At 34.8% G+C, this 17,417-nt stretch overlaps 1 protein-coding gene across 1 annotated transcript; it reads left to right on the top strand.

Annotated features, from left to right (window-relative positions):
- Positions 1-1,066: 1,066 nt before the first annotated feature.
- LOC145794017 (uncharacterized) lies at positions 1,067-17,030 on the top strand. Its single transcript, XM_082876941.1, has 11 exons — positions 1,067-1,114; positions 1,209-1,250; positions 1,349-1,467; positions 1,986-2,078; positions 2,250-2,334; positions 2,443-2,618; positions 2,832-2,846; positions 13,004-14,195; positions 14,321-14,431; positions 16,740-16,833; positions 16,960-17,030. Exons 1-11 carry the CDS (start codon positions 1,067-1,069, stop codon positions 17,028-17,030), a joined length of 2,046 nt encoding a protein of 681 aa, XP_082733067.1.
- Positions 17,031-17,417: the final 387 nt, after the last annotated feature.

The following is a 17,417-nucleotide window of genomic DNA, read 5'->3' as shown; positions in this document are numbered from 1 at the left end:
AGCTACCACTGGGTAATTTTATGCATTTGCATATGATACTTTGATAGATTAGCTTCTGTTATTTTCTTAATTTTTATGAAACCATCTTGTTAGATATTAATTGTTTATGTATTTCATTTTACCTCCTTGACTACTCCAGATTTTTGAGGTTGGCATTAATGAGTCAGCAAGTGATAATGATGCAGTGTCTGTATGGGCTCAAAATCGCAACTATTTGGTTTCACCAATCAATGGAGTCCTTAAATATCATCGTTTGGGAAATCAGGAAAGAAATGATCCTGGAATTCCTTTTGAGAAGGCTTCTCTTGTCCTCACTGACGTTTCTTTGACAATTACAGAGGTGCTAAATCTTGACTTTCTTAGATAACTGCAATGTGATTGTCCTTTTGGTGCTTTCCCATCTGCTTTTTGCCTGTGGCCTTGTTCTGGTTATTCTTTTCTTTCTTTCTTATAACTTATTTTTGGGTTGAGAGAAAATTTTAAAGAGAAAGGTAATTGGTTTACATTTTCTCCATGAACAAAACTATTTTAATGCATTTTCTGTTGCTGCCATTGTCCACCTGAAAGCTTTTGAAAGGAAATTGTTGTTGCCCCTGTCATTGCGACCAACTTTAAAATCTCTTTTGGACAGCTTCACTTCCTCTGACATATGGCCGCTAGTTTCACCTCCTGAACCTTTGGCCATCTGGACATGGTTCCTCATTTACATGGTTTGGTCCCACTAACCTTTGGCCGCCTTTCTCTCTCTCTCTCTCTGTCTCTCTCTCTCTCTCTCTCTCTCTCTCTCTCTCTCACACACACACACACACACACACATACACACACATACACACACAGGTAAACAGAAGAAAAAGAATTGGAGGTGTTAATTTGTTTCTTTTGATTTTATTCTCTGACCTTTGTTGGGAATCAAATGGAGGGCTAGATGTGATTCATCACTTGTATTCTTTTCACAGGCCCAATACCATGATTGGATAAGACTTTTGGAAGCTATTTCAAGATACAAAACTTATGTTGAGGTTTCCCATTTAAGACCTGTGGTTTCAGTTTCAGAAGCTCCACGTTTATGGTGGCGTTATGCCGCTCAAGCCACCCTGCAGCAGAAGAAAGTGTGGTAATATATATCAATTCAGTTGGATATATATTATTTATAATTGAAGAGAAGACAAAGTTGGAAATTTTTTTTATACCTTATTTTAAAATTTAAGTTCACTGCGCTAATTGGAACTTTCTTTGATCAACAAATAATGGTCAGTATATTTACTTGTCTGTTGTTTTAACTAACTTCTCACATTCTTTCCTTTTCAGCTATCGATTCTCATGGGATCAAATACACCATTTGTGTCAGCTTCGTCGACGAAACATCCAATTATATGCGGGCTCATTGCAACAATTATCAAATGTTAATATCTCAGAAATTAGAGATATTGAGAAAGATCTGGATCCTAAAGTAACTCTCTTATGGAGGTATGAAGTTCTAGTTTATCAAGGGGTGTTCTCTTATAATATTTTGTTGTTACTGCAGCGAAGTGTGACTATTGCTTTTGCAACACCATGGTTGACTACTGCATTGAACATGGCAAAATGAATTCTCTTTCTTGTTTAGTTTGCATCAAAGTAAAAGATGAGATATTCAGTTTGGATCCAGTTGCTAATTTATGCAGCATCAGTTTAGTTCTGGTTTAAACTTTGACAAAGTTTGAACTAGAATGATCTGTTATCAATTATCTTACTAAGGTGTGAATACGAAATGTTTTGGGGACTGCAGCAAAAATTATAACATGCAAATCTTCACAGATACTGGATATTTACACACCCAATAAGTCCCCCTTTCCAGTTCCTTTCTTCTCTTCTTCCCCCAGATAACCTTATACATTGCTATGTGTCCTCATATTGAACTTTGTAGATATCATGGAGTGTTGAGGATACAAATATTTGAACTGCTGGCTTTTCCTTTTCTGACTGATGGTATATTTACCTTTCAGGTTTCTTGCACATGCCAAGGTTGAATCTGTAATATCTAAGGAAGCAGCTGAACAGCAGATGCTTAAAAAGAAAGGCTGGTTTCCTTTTAGATGGTCTGTGAGAATGTTATGGTCTTTATCAATATCCTTCAATTGAATTACCTCCTTTTGTTTTTTCTGTTTTTCTTGTGTGCTTAGATCCTTCTTATCTGTGCTTAAGTGATTATTCTTCTTGTTGTCGTCCATTTGCTGCTGTCACCTTATTGTAGTTTCTTTTCTTCTCAGGTATACTCCTGGAGATGCCGCTGTCATGGATGCTTCCGGGGGAGCAGAATCTGTGCAGGAAAGATTGACCAAAGAAGAATGGCAGGCAATCAATAACCTATTAACCTGCCAGCCAGATGACGACTTGACATTACATTTTGGAAAGGACTCGCAAAATATGATACATTTTTTAGTAAATATATCTATTGGTCAGGCTGCTGCCAGGATAGTCAATATCAATCAGACTGAGATTGTTTGTGGTAGATTTGAGAAACTCCTTGTATCCACTAAATTTAAACATCGGAGTACCCACTGTGATGTGACATTGAGGTTTTACGGATTGTCTGCCCCTGAAGGTTCACTTGTACAGGTTCATTTTTTCATTGTGCTGTGATTGTTATGTTCTCCATGGCAAGGTTTTGATTCACTTATGACATATACGTTTTAAAATGTGATGGAATTTGGAACTTAGGTGCGTGTAAATTTCACAAACTCAACTAGCTTGACTGCTTTTAGTTTTAATGAGAATGTTGATGCTTTCATAATCGTCTAGTTGTATTGGAAACTTCTACATGTACTTTTAATTGTGGTATATTTCTGTAGGTATAATAGATTCTGGTAATTTTCTCAAAAAAGTTTTGTTGGACAATCTTCACTGTATTTAAAAGATTTAATTCTATTGTGTACACAACAACAAATAGAATTTAAAGAAATAAAGAAAAGGAGAGAATTTGTTTGATTACAAAAATCAAACTCGAAATAAAAATAAATAAATAAAAACAGATTTTATTTTGTTACAAAAACAAAATTAAAATCTGAATAAATAACCAAATAAAACAACACTGAAAGTAATTAAATAACTTACTTGATTTAATTTCTTCGAATTATTTTTCTGATCAAGTCCAGTGTTTAACACTGTGTCCTTAAGACAGATTCGTCCTCTCCACGGTGCTTTCAGAATTTGGACGTCTATCTCCCAAGATGAAATGATCTACCACAAACAATAGCAGCACTACAAATTGTTTGCCTTACGAACACACTAAGTGTTTACACTCTTTCTTTCGGAAATAAAATGCAGCAAGATGAAGAATATAAATAGCAGAAGTGAAATACGAAATTTCTGAATTAACCAAAACATCAAATGAGGGTGGTCCTATTTATAGATGTGAAGGTGGCTCTTGGATTTGAATTGAGCAGGTATGTGGCTCTTGGTTTTGAATTGAACAGGTATGATACCTGTTGGGTTTTGAATTCAAACAGATTCAACAATTCAAACAGATAGCAATTACGGGAAGGGCCCTGTTTGGGTGTGCACTAATTTCAAAACAGTTTATGGGAAGGGCCCTGTTTGGATGAACAAAAAATCCAAACCAATTTAATTTGAATTCTGGATTTTATTTTAATAAAAAATAAAATTAAATTCAAATGTTTTTGGCCCAAAAAGATTAGAAGCCCAACCCAACCACACACCCCGCACCCGCGCCCAAGCCCAGCCCGCCCGACCGGCCGGACGGACGGCGGCGGCGGCGCGCGTGTGGTGATTTTTGGGTCCAATGGGTCTAGCCCATTTTGCCCATAACCTCTCCCTCTAAAACACTTGGGTACCCCTTGGGGCACACCCCAAGTATCTCACCCTAAGCCTTATAAACCCTTTCAAACCTTCCCACCAAATCAATGTGGGACAAGCCAATTTACAACCTTAAGAAATTTCCACCAAAACTCCATTTCCATGGAGCACACTTTGGCTTCAATTTCCCATTCACTCGGTAATGGTTTTGAGCAACCAAATATACCACGTGAATCACAACGCGGCATAGAACGCGTTACCACTTTGACCCGAGTAAATCGACACTCGGGGCCCACCTAAAAAATAGACCAAACTTGAGGAAAAATTAAATCCCCCACATGAATGGAATTTGATGACAACGGAAATTCAACAATATGCAGACTTTAACGAAAGAGTATAAGTCGAAAATATCTTGCATCAGGATAGGTAGTTTTCGGCTTTGAACCTTCCCTAGTGATAACCTATCGGACTTACTGGCTAACCAATAGACGCGATGCCTTGAATTGTTCAGCCGTTTGTGTAAGCCAAGACAATAGATTTCACACAAAATATCTTCTAACACATCGTGGTTCTCACTGTTGTGTTCATTTTGGCCTTGAACGCACCTGGTTTTCATAAGTGTTTCTAGAGAATTTAGCCTCTTCATTCTCATAGAACCGGCCCCAGTTCAACACTCATATAGGTGATTCTTATTGTGAGTATCTCTTTATACTCGTCTTGATTTTATGCCTTAATCAAGATATAAGTAATCATTAAAAACAAAGCTTATCCTTACACCCCTGCAGACAACATATGTTGCAGATATCACTCTCACCATAGGAATGGGTAGGAATTTTAATCCCTTGGTGATTTCTGGTGAGCCATACATAACTTAGTTGTCCCTTTGAACTTAGTTCTTGGGATCTCCAGTCATATAAGTAGGGTTACCATTATGACGACTCTTATGTAATAGGCTTTAATCCCATCCCCTTCGATGAACTATACACTAGCTCTTTTGTCAAACCTTTTGTTAACGGATCCGCAATATTCTCTTTAGATTTTATATAATCTATTGAGATTATTCCGTTTGACAACAATTGCCTTACGGTATTATGTCGACGACGAATATGTCGTGACTTACCATTATACATATGATTCTGTGCCCTGCCTATTGCAGATTGACTATCACAATGAATGCAAATAGCTAGCACAGGTTTTGGCCACATTGGAATGTCTTCTAAGAAGTGACGAAGCCATTCTGCTTCTTCACCTGCTTTGTCTAAAGCAATGAACTCGGATTCCATTGTGGATCGTGCGATGCAAGTTTGTTTTGTGGACTTCCAAGAAACAGCAGCGCCTCCAAGAGTAAAGACATATCCACTAGTGGATTTTGAATCTTTAGTATCCGATATCCAATTGGCATCACAATAACCTTCGAGTACTGCTGGATATCGAGTAAAGTTCAAACCATGATCACGAGTAAATCTTAGATATCTAAGAACTCGAATGATCGCTTTCCAATGGTCTTCTCCAGGGTTACTAGTGTACCTACTCAATTTACTTATAGCATAAGCTATATCAGGACGAGTACAATTCATTAGGTACATTAGGCTTCCAATGATTTGGGAGTATTTTAACTGAGACACTGCATCACCTTTATTTTTTGATAAATAAAGATTGATGTCTACAGGTGTTCTAGCTAAATTCAAATCATCCTTGATAAATTTATCAAGAATTTTCTCAATATAATGAGATTGAGATAATCCATATCCGTCAGATGTTTTAGTAATTTTTATTCCTAATATAACATCTGCGACCCCCATATCTTTCATATCAAATCTTTTGTTAAGCATCTTCTTAGTTGATTTGATCATGTTTTGACTGCTTCCGATGATAAGCATGTCATCCACATAAAGACAAACTATGACATATCCTTGGTCAGTGTTTTTAACATAGACGCATTTGTCATATTCGTTTATCTTAAACCCATTAGTAAGCATTGCATGATCAAATTTTTCATGCCATTGCTTAGGTGCTTGTTTTAATCCATAAAGGGATTTTACAAGTTGACAAACTTTCTTTTCTTGCCCTGATACTACAAACCCTTCGGGTTGTTCCATATAGATCTCTTCATTTAGATCACCGTTTAAGAAAGCTGTCTTAACATCCATTTGATGTATTTCTAAATTCAACAACGCTGCTATAGAAATAAGCATGCGAATGGATGTTATTCTTGTCACAGGGGAATATGTGTCAAAATAATCCAGACCTTCCTTTTGTCTGTAACCTTTAACAACAAGTCTTGCTTTATACTTGTCAATTGAACCATCTGCTTTCATTTTTCTCTTGAATATCCATTTATATCCAAGAGGTTTAGAACCTGGTGGAAGATCCACCAATTCCCAAGTATGATTTTGCATAATGGATTCAATTTCATTATTAACAGCCTCTTTCCACAAAGGTGCTTCAGGACCTGTCATTGCTGCCTTAAAGCTTTGAGGTTCATTTTCTAACAAGTATGTCAGAAAATCTGGACCAAAGGATTTTGATGTTCTTGCTCTCTTACTTCGTCTAGGTTCATCATTAGTTAAATCCTGTTGGTCAAGACTATTACTAGTCTCTTGTGTTTGATTGTCATTAGTCTCTTGACTTTGTGTACAATCATAAGTTCTTTTCTGTGAACTTAATTCCTGTCCTTTCTTGTAAGGAAAGACATGTTCAAAAAATACAGCATTCCTTGACTCTATAATAGTGTTCACATTTATATCAGGTATATCTGATTTATAAGTCAGAAACCGATATGCACTACTATTCTGAGCATAACCAATAAACACACAATCTACTGTTTTTGGTCCAATCTTAGTCTTTTTAGGAACAGGTACTTCAACTTTTGCCAAACACCCCCACACTTTTAAGTATTTGTAGGAAGGTGATCGACCTTTCCACAATTCATAAGGAGTGCTGTTGGTTTTCTTGTGGGGTATTCTATTAAGAACATAATTAGCAGACAATATTGCTTCCCCCCACAAGTTCTGTGGTAAGCCTGAACTTAGGCCAAGTTTGGCATGATTGAAAAAAGACAAAAAGTTAAAAAGTCACTATCCTATTTAAGTCACATCATCTTATTTAAGTCACATCACCTCTCTAACACATCACTTCAAACCCAACCCAAACCCAACCCATATTTCATAAAAAGTCAAAAAGTACACTTATTTAGTCTTCCCAAACTAGGCCTTAGTAACATGGCATTCATCATTTCTTTGAGAGTTCTATTCTTCCTTTCAGCAATTCCATTTTGCTGTGGAGAATAAGGGGCTGTAGTTTGGTGAATAATGCCATGTTGTGCACAAAATTCATTTAATGGTGCATCATATTCACCACCCCTATCACTTCTAATATAAATCAATGAATTTTAAAACAAATTCAAGAAAAAACCAAAATAATTATGACTACTCAAGTCAGAATTAATGTTTTGACAAAATCATATCCTCATAAAAATTTTTGCCTAAGAATCAAACAATTCAAAAACCCATTTGATTGTATACATTCTTGCAACTCAATAACAAATAAATGTCACTGTCATAAAAAAAATATTTGTGACAGAAGAAAATTAAATTATCTCAACTAATGCAAGAGATACACCCCCATATTAATAAAATGGTTCATGGTTTAACAAATTCTACTACGCAAGTAAAATAATTATTAATGACATCTCATGTCACATAATTCAATAATCAACATAAAAGATTTCTTAAATTACTTCCCAATTAAACGGACCGATATAATTACATATATCTTCATGTTTAAATTTTTTTGGTGTTTAAACACCCATTCATACTGTAATTTGAACTTGGAATTCCTAGTTAACATTTTTATTTTGCAAGTTGGTTTATATGTTTTAAAACATATGTTTTGACAGAGTGTCTCAAGTGAGCAGAAGGTGAATGCATTATCTGCTAATTTTGTACATTCACCAGTTGGGGAAAATGTAGACTGGAGGCTTTCGGCGACAATTTCTCCCTGTCATGTCACGGTAATTTGTTGATCTTTTTATTTAATTTGTAGATATATTAAATCAATTTTTGAAATATTTTATATGTTCTAACCACTGTACTTCTAATATACCCTTGCTGTGTCACTTATCGTGCTCTACTTTTTTCCTTCATTTTCTTTTGGATTTTCTTGTGTGCGCAAATCCTGTGCCTTGGTTTGTGTGCTAGGAGCTCTTACTGAATTGTCTTGATTAAACAAAATTAAACAAATTTAATTGCATAAATTGTTGCCTTGGTAACTCTTTTCGGGTACTGAGTTGACTGACAGGACTACCAAGATTTATGAAAATGACCAGTTGAAATTAGCGGAAGTGGTTATCTTCTTAAGTACTTGTTTTATTGAGGAAGGAATAATGAGATAGTTGATAATTAATTTCTTGGGTCTCGGGTTATTGAATTACTTCTTCTGGATCTTGGACAGTAAAGGTGCATACACCCTTTGACAACACCTTTTTTATTTATTTATTTTTTTTTATTTTTAAGGATTTAGGTTAAGAAGCTTTGAATACAGACACATGACTCTAATAAAACACAATATGGACGGGTCTTTTCCCAATATAAGCCTTTTTTACATTGCATTTCCAAAACTAGGCCAACTTCTGACGGAATTCCAAAACTAAGCTAAAGCGCCATTACTATTCGCGCTTTTACTGTTAGGAGCGCAAAAGTAGATGAACAGGAAAATCGCTATTACAAATAGCGACTTTGATTAAGAAGTTGCTGTTACTAATAGCGCTTCTAGGCTTAACTTTTTTCCCAAGAAAAACGTTGTTAAGAACAGCGCTTTTTACACAAAATTTTGTTGCGAAAAAAACGCTATTGCTAATAGCGATTTTAACAAAAATTGTTTGCAGAAAAAACGCTATTTCTAATCGCGATTTCACTTAAATGAAAACGCTTTTTCAATCAACGTTTTTAACGTGCTCATATATACGAACCCCCCCTCATTTGCATACGTTTCAGACTTAGGTTTTTCGGCCATCTCGCTCTCAGCTCACTCTCCATCTCTCAGCCTCTCCATCTCTCACCCTCCTCCATCTCAGCTCGCTCTCAGCTCACTCTCCATCTCTCAGCCTCTCCATCTGTCACCCTCCTCCATCTCAGCTCGCTCTCGCTCTCTGCTCTCGGTCTACTCTCTGTCTCTACTCTCTCTCTCTCTCCGTGGTATGACATTAACCCTAATTTTATGTATTTAGTTTTTGTGTTTGTAAATGTGTTGTATTTTTCTGTCAATGTTAGGGTTTTACATGTGAATTATTAAATGTGTTAGGGTTTTTATCATTGTGGTTATGAAATTAGGGTTTGGAATTTTTGGAAATTAGAAATGCGAATGGTTTTGAATTTGTGGAATTTTTTTGCTTTTGAATTTTTGGATGTTGCTTGTGAATTGAATATGGTTATGAATGTTTATGCTTTGTCAGTGTGGTTGTGGTGATGAAATTAGGGTGTCATTTTATTAGGATGAAATTAGGATGAAATTGTGGTGATGAAATTCAAATTGTTCACATTATTAGGATTGTTCAAATTAGGATGTCATTTTAGGGTTCACATTATTAAGGGTTGTAATGCTTTTGAATTTGTATGCTTTTGAATCATAAATCGGGTTTGGAATTTTTTTAATTTTTTGAATTTTTTAAATAAATCATAAATATGAGAATTGAGAATTGAGAATTGAGAATTGAAATATGGAATGATGAAATTCGTAAATCATCAATTCATATAATTGATAATTGTTAATGTCATATTATGAAATTCATATAATTGAGAATTGAGAATTGAGAATTGAGAATTGAGAATTGAAATGACGAAATGTTTATATTTTTAAATTTGAAATCAGGAATTAGAATTTTGAAATTATGCTTGTGAATCAAAATGTCTATATTTTGAATATTGAATAAACCAACGTACATTTGTTGAATTGAAAATTGTTTTTTTTTTTTGCTTGTGAAGAGGAATTAAAAGGAAATTAGGGTTTTAAAAGTAATTTTTTTTAATTAAGAATTGCAACTAAAAAATTCGAAATTCATATAATTGATAATTGTTAATGTCATATTATGAAATTCATGTATTTGAGAATTGTTGATTTGAAATTATGAAATGTGTATATTTTGAAATTTGAAATTTGAAATCAGAAAATGGAATTTTGAAATGATGCTTGTGAGTTTTTTTTTTTTTTTTTTTTTTTTGCTTGTTAACAGGAATTAAAAGGAAATTAGGGTTTCAAATTATGGTTTTAAAAGTAATTTTGTTTAATTAAGAATAAAAATAGTAAAAATTGTAATTCATATAATTCGTAATTGTTAATGTCATATTACGAAATTCATGTAATTGAGAATTGTTGAATTGGAATTATGAAATGTCTATATTTTGAAATTTGAAATCAGAAATTGGAATTTTGAAATTATGCTTGTGAATCAAAATGTCTACATTTTTTGAATCAAATTATGGTTCAGAAATTGTTAATGTCTAATTTCTACAAAATATAATTATTAAACAAAAAAATATTTAATTTTGAATGTATTTGATTAAAAAAATATTTAGTTTTCTCTCCATGAAAAGATCATGTTCTTTCAAATAAAAGATCATGTTCTCTGAAATATTTAATTTTGACTCTATTTGATTAAAAAGAAATATTTTTATTGGTTTCTCAAAATATTTAATTTTGACTCTATTTTATTAAAAAGAAATATTTTTATTGGTTTATCAAAATATTTAATTTTGACTCTATTTTATTGAAAAGAAATATTTTTATTGGTTTCTCAAAATATTTAAATTTGACTCTATTTGATTTTTAAAAAAAAAAATTGGTTTAATTTCGTTTGGTTTATTTCACTATATTTGGGGTCAGGCAGCCAAAATATGATTAAAAAATTTAATGAGCTGAATTTGTAATACATATAATAGTATTCTAGTACAAATTAAAATTTTCTGAGAAAACTGAAGAAAATTTGAAAAAGTTTTTGAAATGGGTATTGAACGAAGTGACTTATCGCCTTTTTTACTTTGTGATTGTCCACTACCATTGAAAAGGAAAATCTAAACATTATGTTTTAATAATGTTTATTCATGTTTGTATAATTAGAAGTCATTATTAGAGTAGTTACAATATATGCATGAAAAGAGTAATAAATTATTTTAATTAATAGTCCATAGCAATTTCATACGTAAGAAGGGGAAAAAAAAATTGGCACTTTGATGGGTAAGCATGTGTTTTGTAATACCAAATAATTGGTACGGATGGCCCGATAGATTCACATGGATAACTATCCAAAATGTAGTCCATACATTTAACCACCAACTTCAATTTAATTATCTCTAATTTTTGGCCATTATAAATTATCTCTGTAATTATTTTTTTGTTTTTGTATGTGTAAGAAAAAAAAGGAGTAAATAAATTTAATTTTTTTCTTACTTTTCAGAACGATCCAAAATGATCCAAAATCAGGTTTTCTTACTTTTCAGAACGATCCAAAATGATCCAAAATGATCCAAAATGATCCAACATGGAAACACTTCAAATAATTTTTCAGTTTCTAGTATCCAGGTTTCAACTTTCAGTGGCTCAATAACACCTAGAAAAGTCAGAGGTTTCATCTTGTTAAATTTCTGAGTCAACCCGATAATGTCATTAATTATCGGTTCCACTTGCACTGAAGAAGGCGAAAGAGGTAGTTGTTGTCTCTGTTGTTATCTCATGGACTCGGTTAAAGCTTCTAACATTCTTTCCATTCTGGCATCAAAGGATTCAATCACATCATCACTTCTTGTTCTCTCCATTTGCTATAGGTAAATAGAGCACTAATAAACATAGGCAAATAGCTCGTTTATAGTTTTGACAATGCTCAATTTCATTTCATGTCTAATTGTTTCTGACATGTCGTATAATTTCACATACACTAACACATGCTGATGTAATGCCCCTAATTCTTTCTAGGACATCTTGTAGCTTATATGGACTCATGTGTACGGTATAACTCGTGCTCTGATACCACTCTATCACGACCCAAACCCGCTACTATAGGTATGACCGGCCAGTAATCCTAAGATTACCGAAGGCCACTTAAATAGATTTACAAAATTAGGGGTTGGCGGAAGCAAATATCATAATTATTCTGTCCATAGAGGTGTGCAGACATATATGCATGAAAAGAGTAATAAATTATTTTAATTAATAGTCCATAGCAATTTCGTACGTAAGAAGGGAAAAAAAAAATTGGCACTTTGATGGGTAAGCATGTGTTTTGTAATACCAAATAATTGGTACGGATGGCCCGATAGATGCACATGGATAACTATCCAAAATGTAGTCCATACATTTAACCACCAACTTCAATTTAATTATCTCTAATTTTTGGCCATTATAAATTATCTCTGTAATTATTTTTTTATTTTTGTATGTGTAAGAAAAAAAAGGAGTAAATAAATTTAATTTTTTTCTTACTTTTCAGAACGATCCAAAATGATCCAAAATCAGTTTGTTGTTTTAATTTTATAAGAAAGCCTCTATGCCCTCTACAAAATGGACGAGGGTTACTAGTTCACATAGGAAATAACTTTGTCATTAAGGTCCGTAATGGCACAAGTTGGAGCAAATCAAATTAACTTATATTTTCCATAAATCTGAACAATTACATCACCAGGTTAAAAAAATCTCTCTCAATGTTTGCACCCTGTATTTTATATTGTCCAACTCAATCGCGTCACCCTCTACTAAATATCTCTCAACCTATTTTTTTTTCGCCACTAATTCGAAAGAATTAAGACAACAAGTATACTTCTTGCTATGTGTTTTTTAGATTAAGACAATAGAGCAATGACAACAAAGAACATTCACGTTGAAAAGATAAGAGTCTTCACATAGGAAGTAAATGAGACACAATCTATAACTCCACGTATAGATGAAATCTCAGCTGTTCTGTTATACGAATAAAAAAAAGTGAAAAAAATGAGAAAATAAACAGTAATAATCAAGTTGAGACACAAATATATAGTTGACAAAATACAAATTGAATTAATGTTTCACCTCTACAGTTCCTTCAACCCTGGAAAATATAAATTGATAAAAAATTAGAGGGTTGCTTTTATTTGTGGCTTATGCAAATTTTAATGTTTATTTTACAAGTACAATTCGATATATGTATATTGTTGATATTTTAATATTTATTGTTTCATTGAAGCAAGTATATGGCAACTGTTCCAATTATCTTTTACTGGGGGGGAAACATAATTCGGGATCCCGATGAAGGTGTGTCATATGATGCTGAGCCGAAAGGGATATATATGGTGCAACTTGGCACCACACTTGGCAATTTGGAGGAGATGTTTATGTCCAAGGTCGCAAGTTACGGGGAAACAGTCCGATTGATCTTCAAATGTAGATATCCTTATCGCCAGTGGCAAGTAACCAGCAAATACAAAATATTACCGATAAATGACGATGAGGCGTTGAACACCGTTTTAAGTATCGGTGGAAATTTCGAACCATCAAATTGTTTGGAAGTGTACATTCAAAAAGAGGTTGTACAGAATCTTCCGAATATAACACAGATGGATTCGCATCTGTTCACTACATTGCTGACACATGGGGTTGACACGACAGCATTTCAGTCTCCTATGTATGAATCAAATGAATGTTATGCAGCTGGCTACACACAACAGACATTTCATGGCCATGGTGGAGAATCAAGTTCACATGGTGGATACGAGACTGAATTTCACAATAACACCCAAGATGTGCCCACCTATAGCCATCATATGACTCCAGTTGAAGTTGCTGGTAATATGGCTGAAACGGTTAATTTTGTGCAGTTTGCTGACAGTGACATGTACGGTCCTGATGTCGCCCTAGACAATGATGAGAATGAAATGTGTGATGAAGAAAATTTATTGGGCGGATCAGATGATGATGATGATGATGAAGATGATGTCGACGCTCCCGTTGATATTCAGAATGCCCCCATTCCACCTAGACCTGAAATCCCTTTCTTTGAAAACATTCACATGGGTGGTGATTTTGACATTAGTAACCGCGATGTCGTTCCCCGTAACCGAATCTGGAATGCTGAAAATCCAGAGTTGGACAAAGGGATGGTTTTCGTTGATAAGAAGCAACTCGTACATGCTGTGAAATTGTACCATGCAACAAATAATCGAGAGTATAAAGTCGTAACCTCCAAGCGAGACGTTTGGGTGTGTGCTTGCAAGCACGACTGTAGATGGTGGTTGCGTGCATCTCTTAGTAAGAGACATGGGCTTTTTGAAATAAAGCAGTATAGGGGTCCTCACCATTGTTTATACCCACGAACGAACAGGGACCACACAAATATTAGCTCCAGTTACATTGCTTCTCATCTTTTGGGACAAGTTGCGGTGAGTATACAAAATAAATGTTTACATTTATATACACATTGTTTATTTAAAGTGTTCACACCAAAATTGTGTCTTTAAAGTGTTCACACCAAAATAATCTGACTCATAAGTATTGTTGTATGCAGAACGAACCTGATATGCCCATTAAGAATGTCATCGAAGACATAAAAAAGTCCATGAACTATACTATACATTACAAGAAGGCGTGGCATGCAAGGGCAAAGGCAATTAGAATGGTATTCAAAGATTGGGATGAATCATATATGATGTTGCCTAAATTCATGTATGCATTACAAACATCTAATCCTGGCACCATCGTGCAATGGAAGCATAGATATACCGGAAATACAACCATTATGCCCGTCTTCCACTTTGTTTTTTGGTCTTTCAAACCCGTCATCGATGGATTCAGACATTGTAGGCCTGTTATAACCATAGATGGTACATTCTTATACGGGAAATACACTGGTGTGTTGCTTGTAGCAACGATTGTCACCGCCAATGGCAAAGTACTACCGCTTGCATTTGTTGTTGTCGACAAGGAGAGTTTGGAGTCTTGGTCGTTCTTCATTTCAAATATCAAGGAACATATTGTCATGGACCGACAGGGAGTGACTTTGATATCCGATCGAGCTGAGAGTATTTTAGCTGCTGTGAGGCGGCATTGGTTGAATCCCTCGCTCCAATTTGTTGGATATCATCGGCACTGCTTTCGACATGTTTGTAGTAACTTTAACACTACGTTCAGAAATAAGGAGCTGAAACAACTTCTATGGAAAGCAGGAAGTGCTCATCAACGACGAAAGTGTAATGGTTACTTACAACAAATACAGGCTATTGACCAAGAAGCCATCACTTGGGTTTACAAGATGAATCCTGAGGAGTGGGCCCTTTCGTATGACGGTGGACATCGCTGGGGGGTATTGACTAGCAATGATGCAGAGTGCTTCAATAACGTCTTGAAAGGTGCAAGGAATTACCTATCTCAGCTATGGTTGAATTTACATTTCGGCGGCTTGTAAAATATTTTGACGAGATGGGAGCCCAAGCTGAACTAGATGTACGAAATGAGTTCCAATACCCTAGACAGATGCAAAAAACTATTGAGGATGGCATCGCAAGGGCAAATACTTTCAAGTTGATATCATATGACAGGTTAGTTTTTAATATAAATTAAATTATTGTTATTATGTTGTCAATTTAACTACACCTAAAAACATGAACTTCATTAGTTTCTATTACAATTTTTTTATAGGCCACGCCGCTTGTTTGAGGTGCAAACATCTTTTCGCCATGGATGAGGTCGCAATACACAAATTGTGCGGATGAATCAACCCACGTGCAGTTGTGGGAAATATGAGATACGACACTATCCATGTTCTCATATGCTCGCTGTAATGTCTGAATGCGGTGACAATCCATTCGAGTACGTTGATCTAGTATATAGGCTTCCTGTATACATGAGGGTTTGGGAAACTAAATTCAATCCAATACCGCATCAAGATTATTGGGCTGATCCGCAGTGGACTTTAATGCCTAATGTACTGCGTCTGCGACAAGTGAAACGGGGTCATGCATCTATGTCTCGTATTCCGAATGAGATGGACATATCAGATAGGCGTTTGACCGCTCGTTGCAGTGAGTGCCAGCAGACAGGTCATGACAGGCGAACATGTCCGGCGCGACTTGGTCGATGAAGACTATGTAATACTTACATATTGTAATAGATCTTTTTGTAATTCTTTATTTGTAATAGATCATTTTCTTTTCTTTTGTAATTCATTATTTGTAAACGGGGTCATACATTTAATAGAACATTTTTTATTTGTAATAGATCATTTCTGTTGTTTAATTCTTTATATATTGTAATTGTTTTATTTGCTTGACAAAATTTACAACTATCATAGTTTTTATTCTCTACTTCATTGAAAATGTTTATTACAGAATTTTTTTTAAAATCACATAGTTCTTCTTTCATTTTAAGATTTTAATATTTCGACTGATTTAAGCATTTTGTACATTTAGAATTTATGAATTACATGTACGTAATTTACAATTTTTTTTGCTTTATTGCAAAACAAAAATTACAAAATCAATAATGAAGTTGTCGAATATGCCATAAATGTAACGAATTTTGTCAAATATGTCAAAATCAATAATGAGGTTATGTCAAATATGCCAAAATCAATAATGAAGTTTTGAAAAAAAAAATGATCATTCCATTTTGTTTGTAAATATTGACATACAAAAACTATCCACATGTTATTGGTCATTATTAAGCTTATGTAACTGAGATCGTAAAATGACTTTGTAAAAGATTTTTATATTAGTCCGAAGCATAGATAACGATAGATTATGTTGAATTGCTTATCATATTTAATGACACATAATATGTAAAATTCTGATTTTAGTTAATTGCTTCCATGTTAATGGCACACAAATTTATACTTTTAAAATAATCGACCACATTTATTTTCCAAGTCGTTATGTACATAATAATTTGAGCTTAATTGATATAGTTAAATTACATGCTCACCAATACAGTTTTTCAAAATGTATTTGTTTTTCAACTGTACAAGCTTCATGGCACATCTACCTGATGAGGTCCCCCTTTTGAGTCATCCACATCGGGCTGACAGTATATGGGAGGACCCGGTATGCAATAACGTTTGTTGGACTTTACGCGTACAATGAAAATACACTGCATTTTGTTTTTGATTTCCTTAATAATGCTATAATTTAAAATACTCATTCTGTTATGCAGGACCAGTCACGCACCGTGGTGGCATGCCGACGGGGAGATTCTGGCCTGTGGGATCGTCCATTGGACCATAGAGTCTTGCAGTGTCTACTACGCGCGGGATTCTATGGTGTATATCGTATAGGCCATATCAGACTGGACCACCCACTCATTACTGCTCTCGTCGAGAGATGGCGCACAGAGACTCATACATTTCATTTCCCGACCGGTGAGGCCACCGTCACATTGCAGGACGTATCTGTCCTATACGGTCTACGGATTGATGGGCGAGCAGTTACTGGACTTGACCCATCATTGACGACGGAGCAGTGGATAGCGCTATGTGCTGAGCTATTGGGAGTAGCACCTACACCTGCAGACTTACAGGCAGGTAGAGTGAGGGTGAGATGGCTGTCGGAGCATTTTCAGGGCGATTTTCCAGATGATGCTGCAGATGAGTTAGTACAGCAGCATGCGCGAGC

Source organism: Camellia sinensis, chromosome 6, assembly GCF_055761805.1.
Source record: "Camellia sinensis isolate YWXY chromosome 6, ASM5576180v1, whole genome shotgun sequence".
NCBI lineage: Eukaryota > Viridiplantae > Streptophyta > Magnoliopsida > Ericales > Theaceae > Camellia > Camellia sinensis.
This window is presented reverse-complemented; position numbering and strand designations above follow the sequence as displayed.

Excerpts from the sequence above, each read along its gene's own strand:
- LOC145794017 (XM_082876941.1), top strand. The coding sequence starts at position 1,067 with ATGGTGGCGTTATGCCGCTCAAGCCACCCTGCAGCAGAAGAAAGTGTG. Across the intron at positions 1,251-1,348 it reads TCTTTGATCAACAAATAATG|CTTCGTCGACGAAACATCCA; the intron begins GTCAGTATATTT and ends CATTTGTGTCAG. Across the intron at positions 16,834-16,959 it reads TCATCCACATCGGGCTGACA|GACCAGTCACGCACCGTGGT; the intron begins GTATATGGGAGG and ends TCTGTTATGCAG.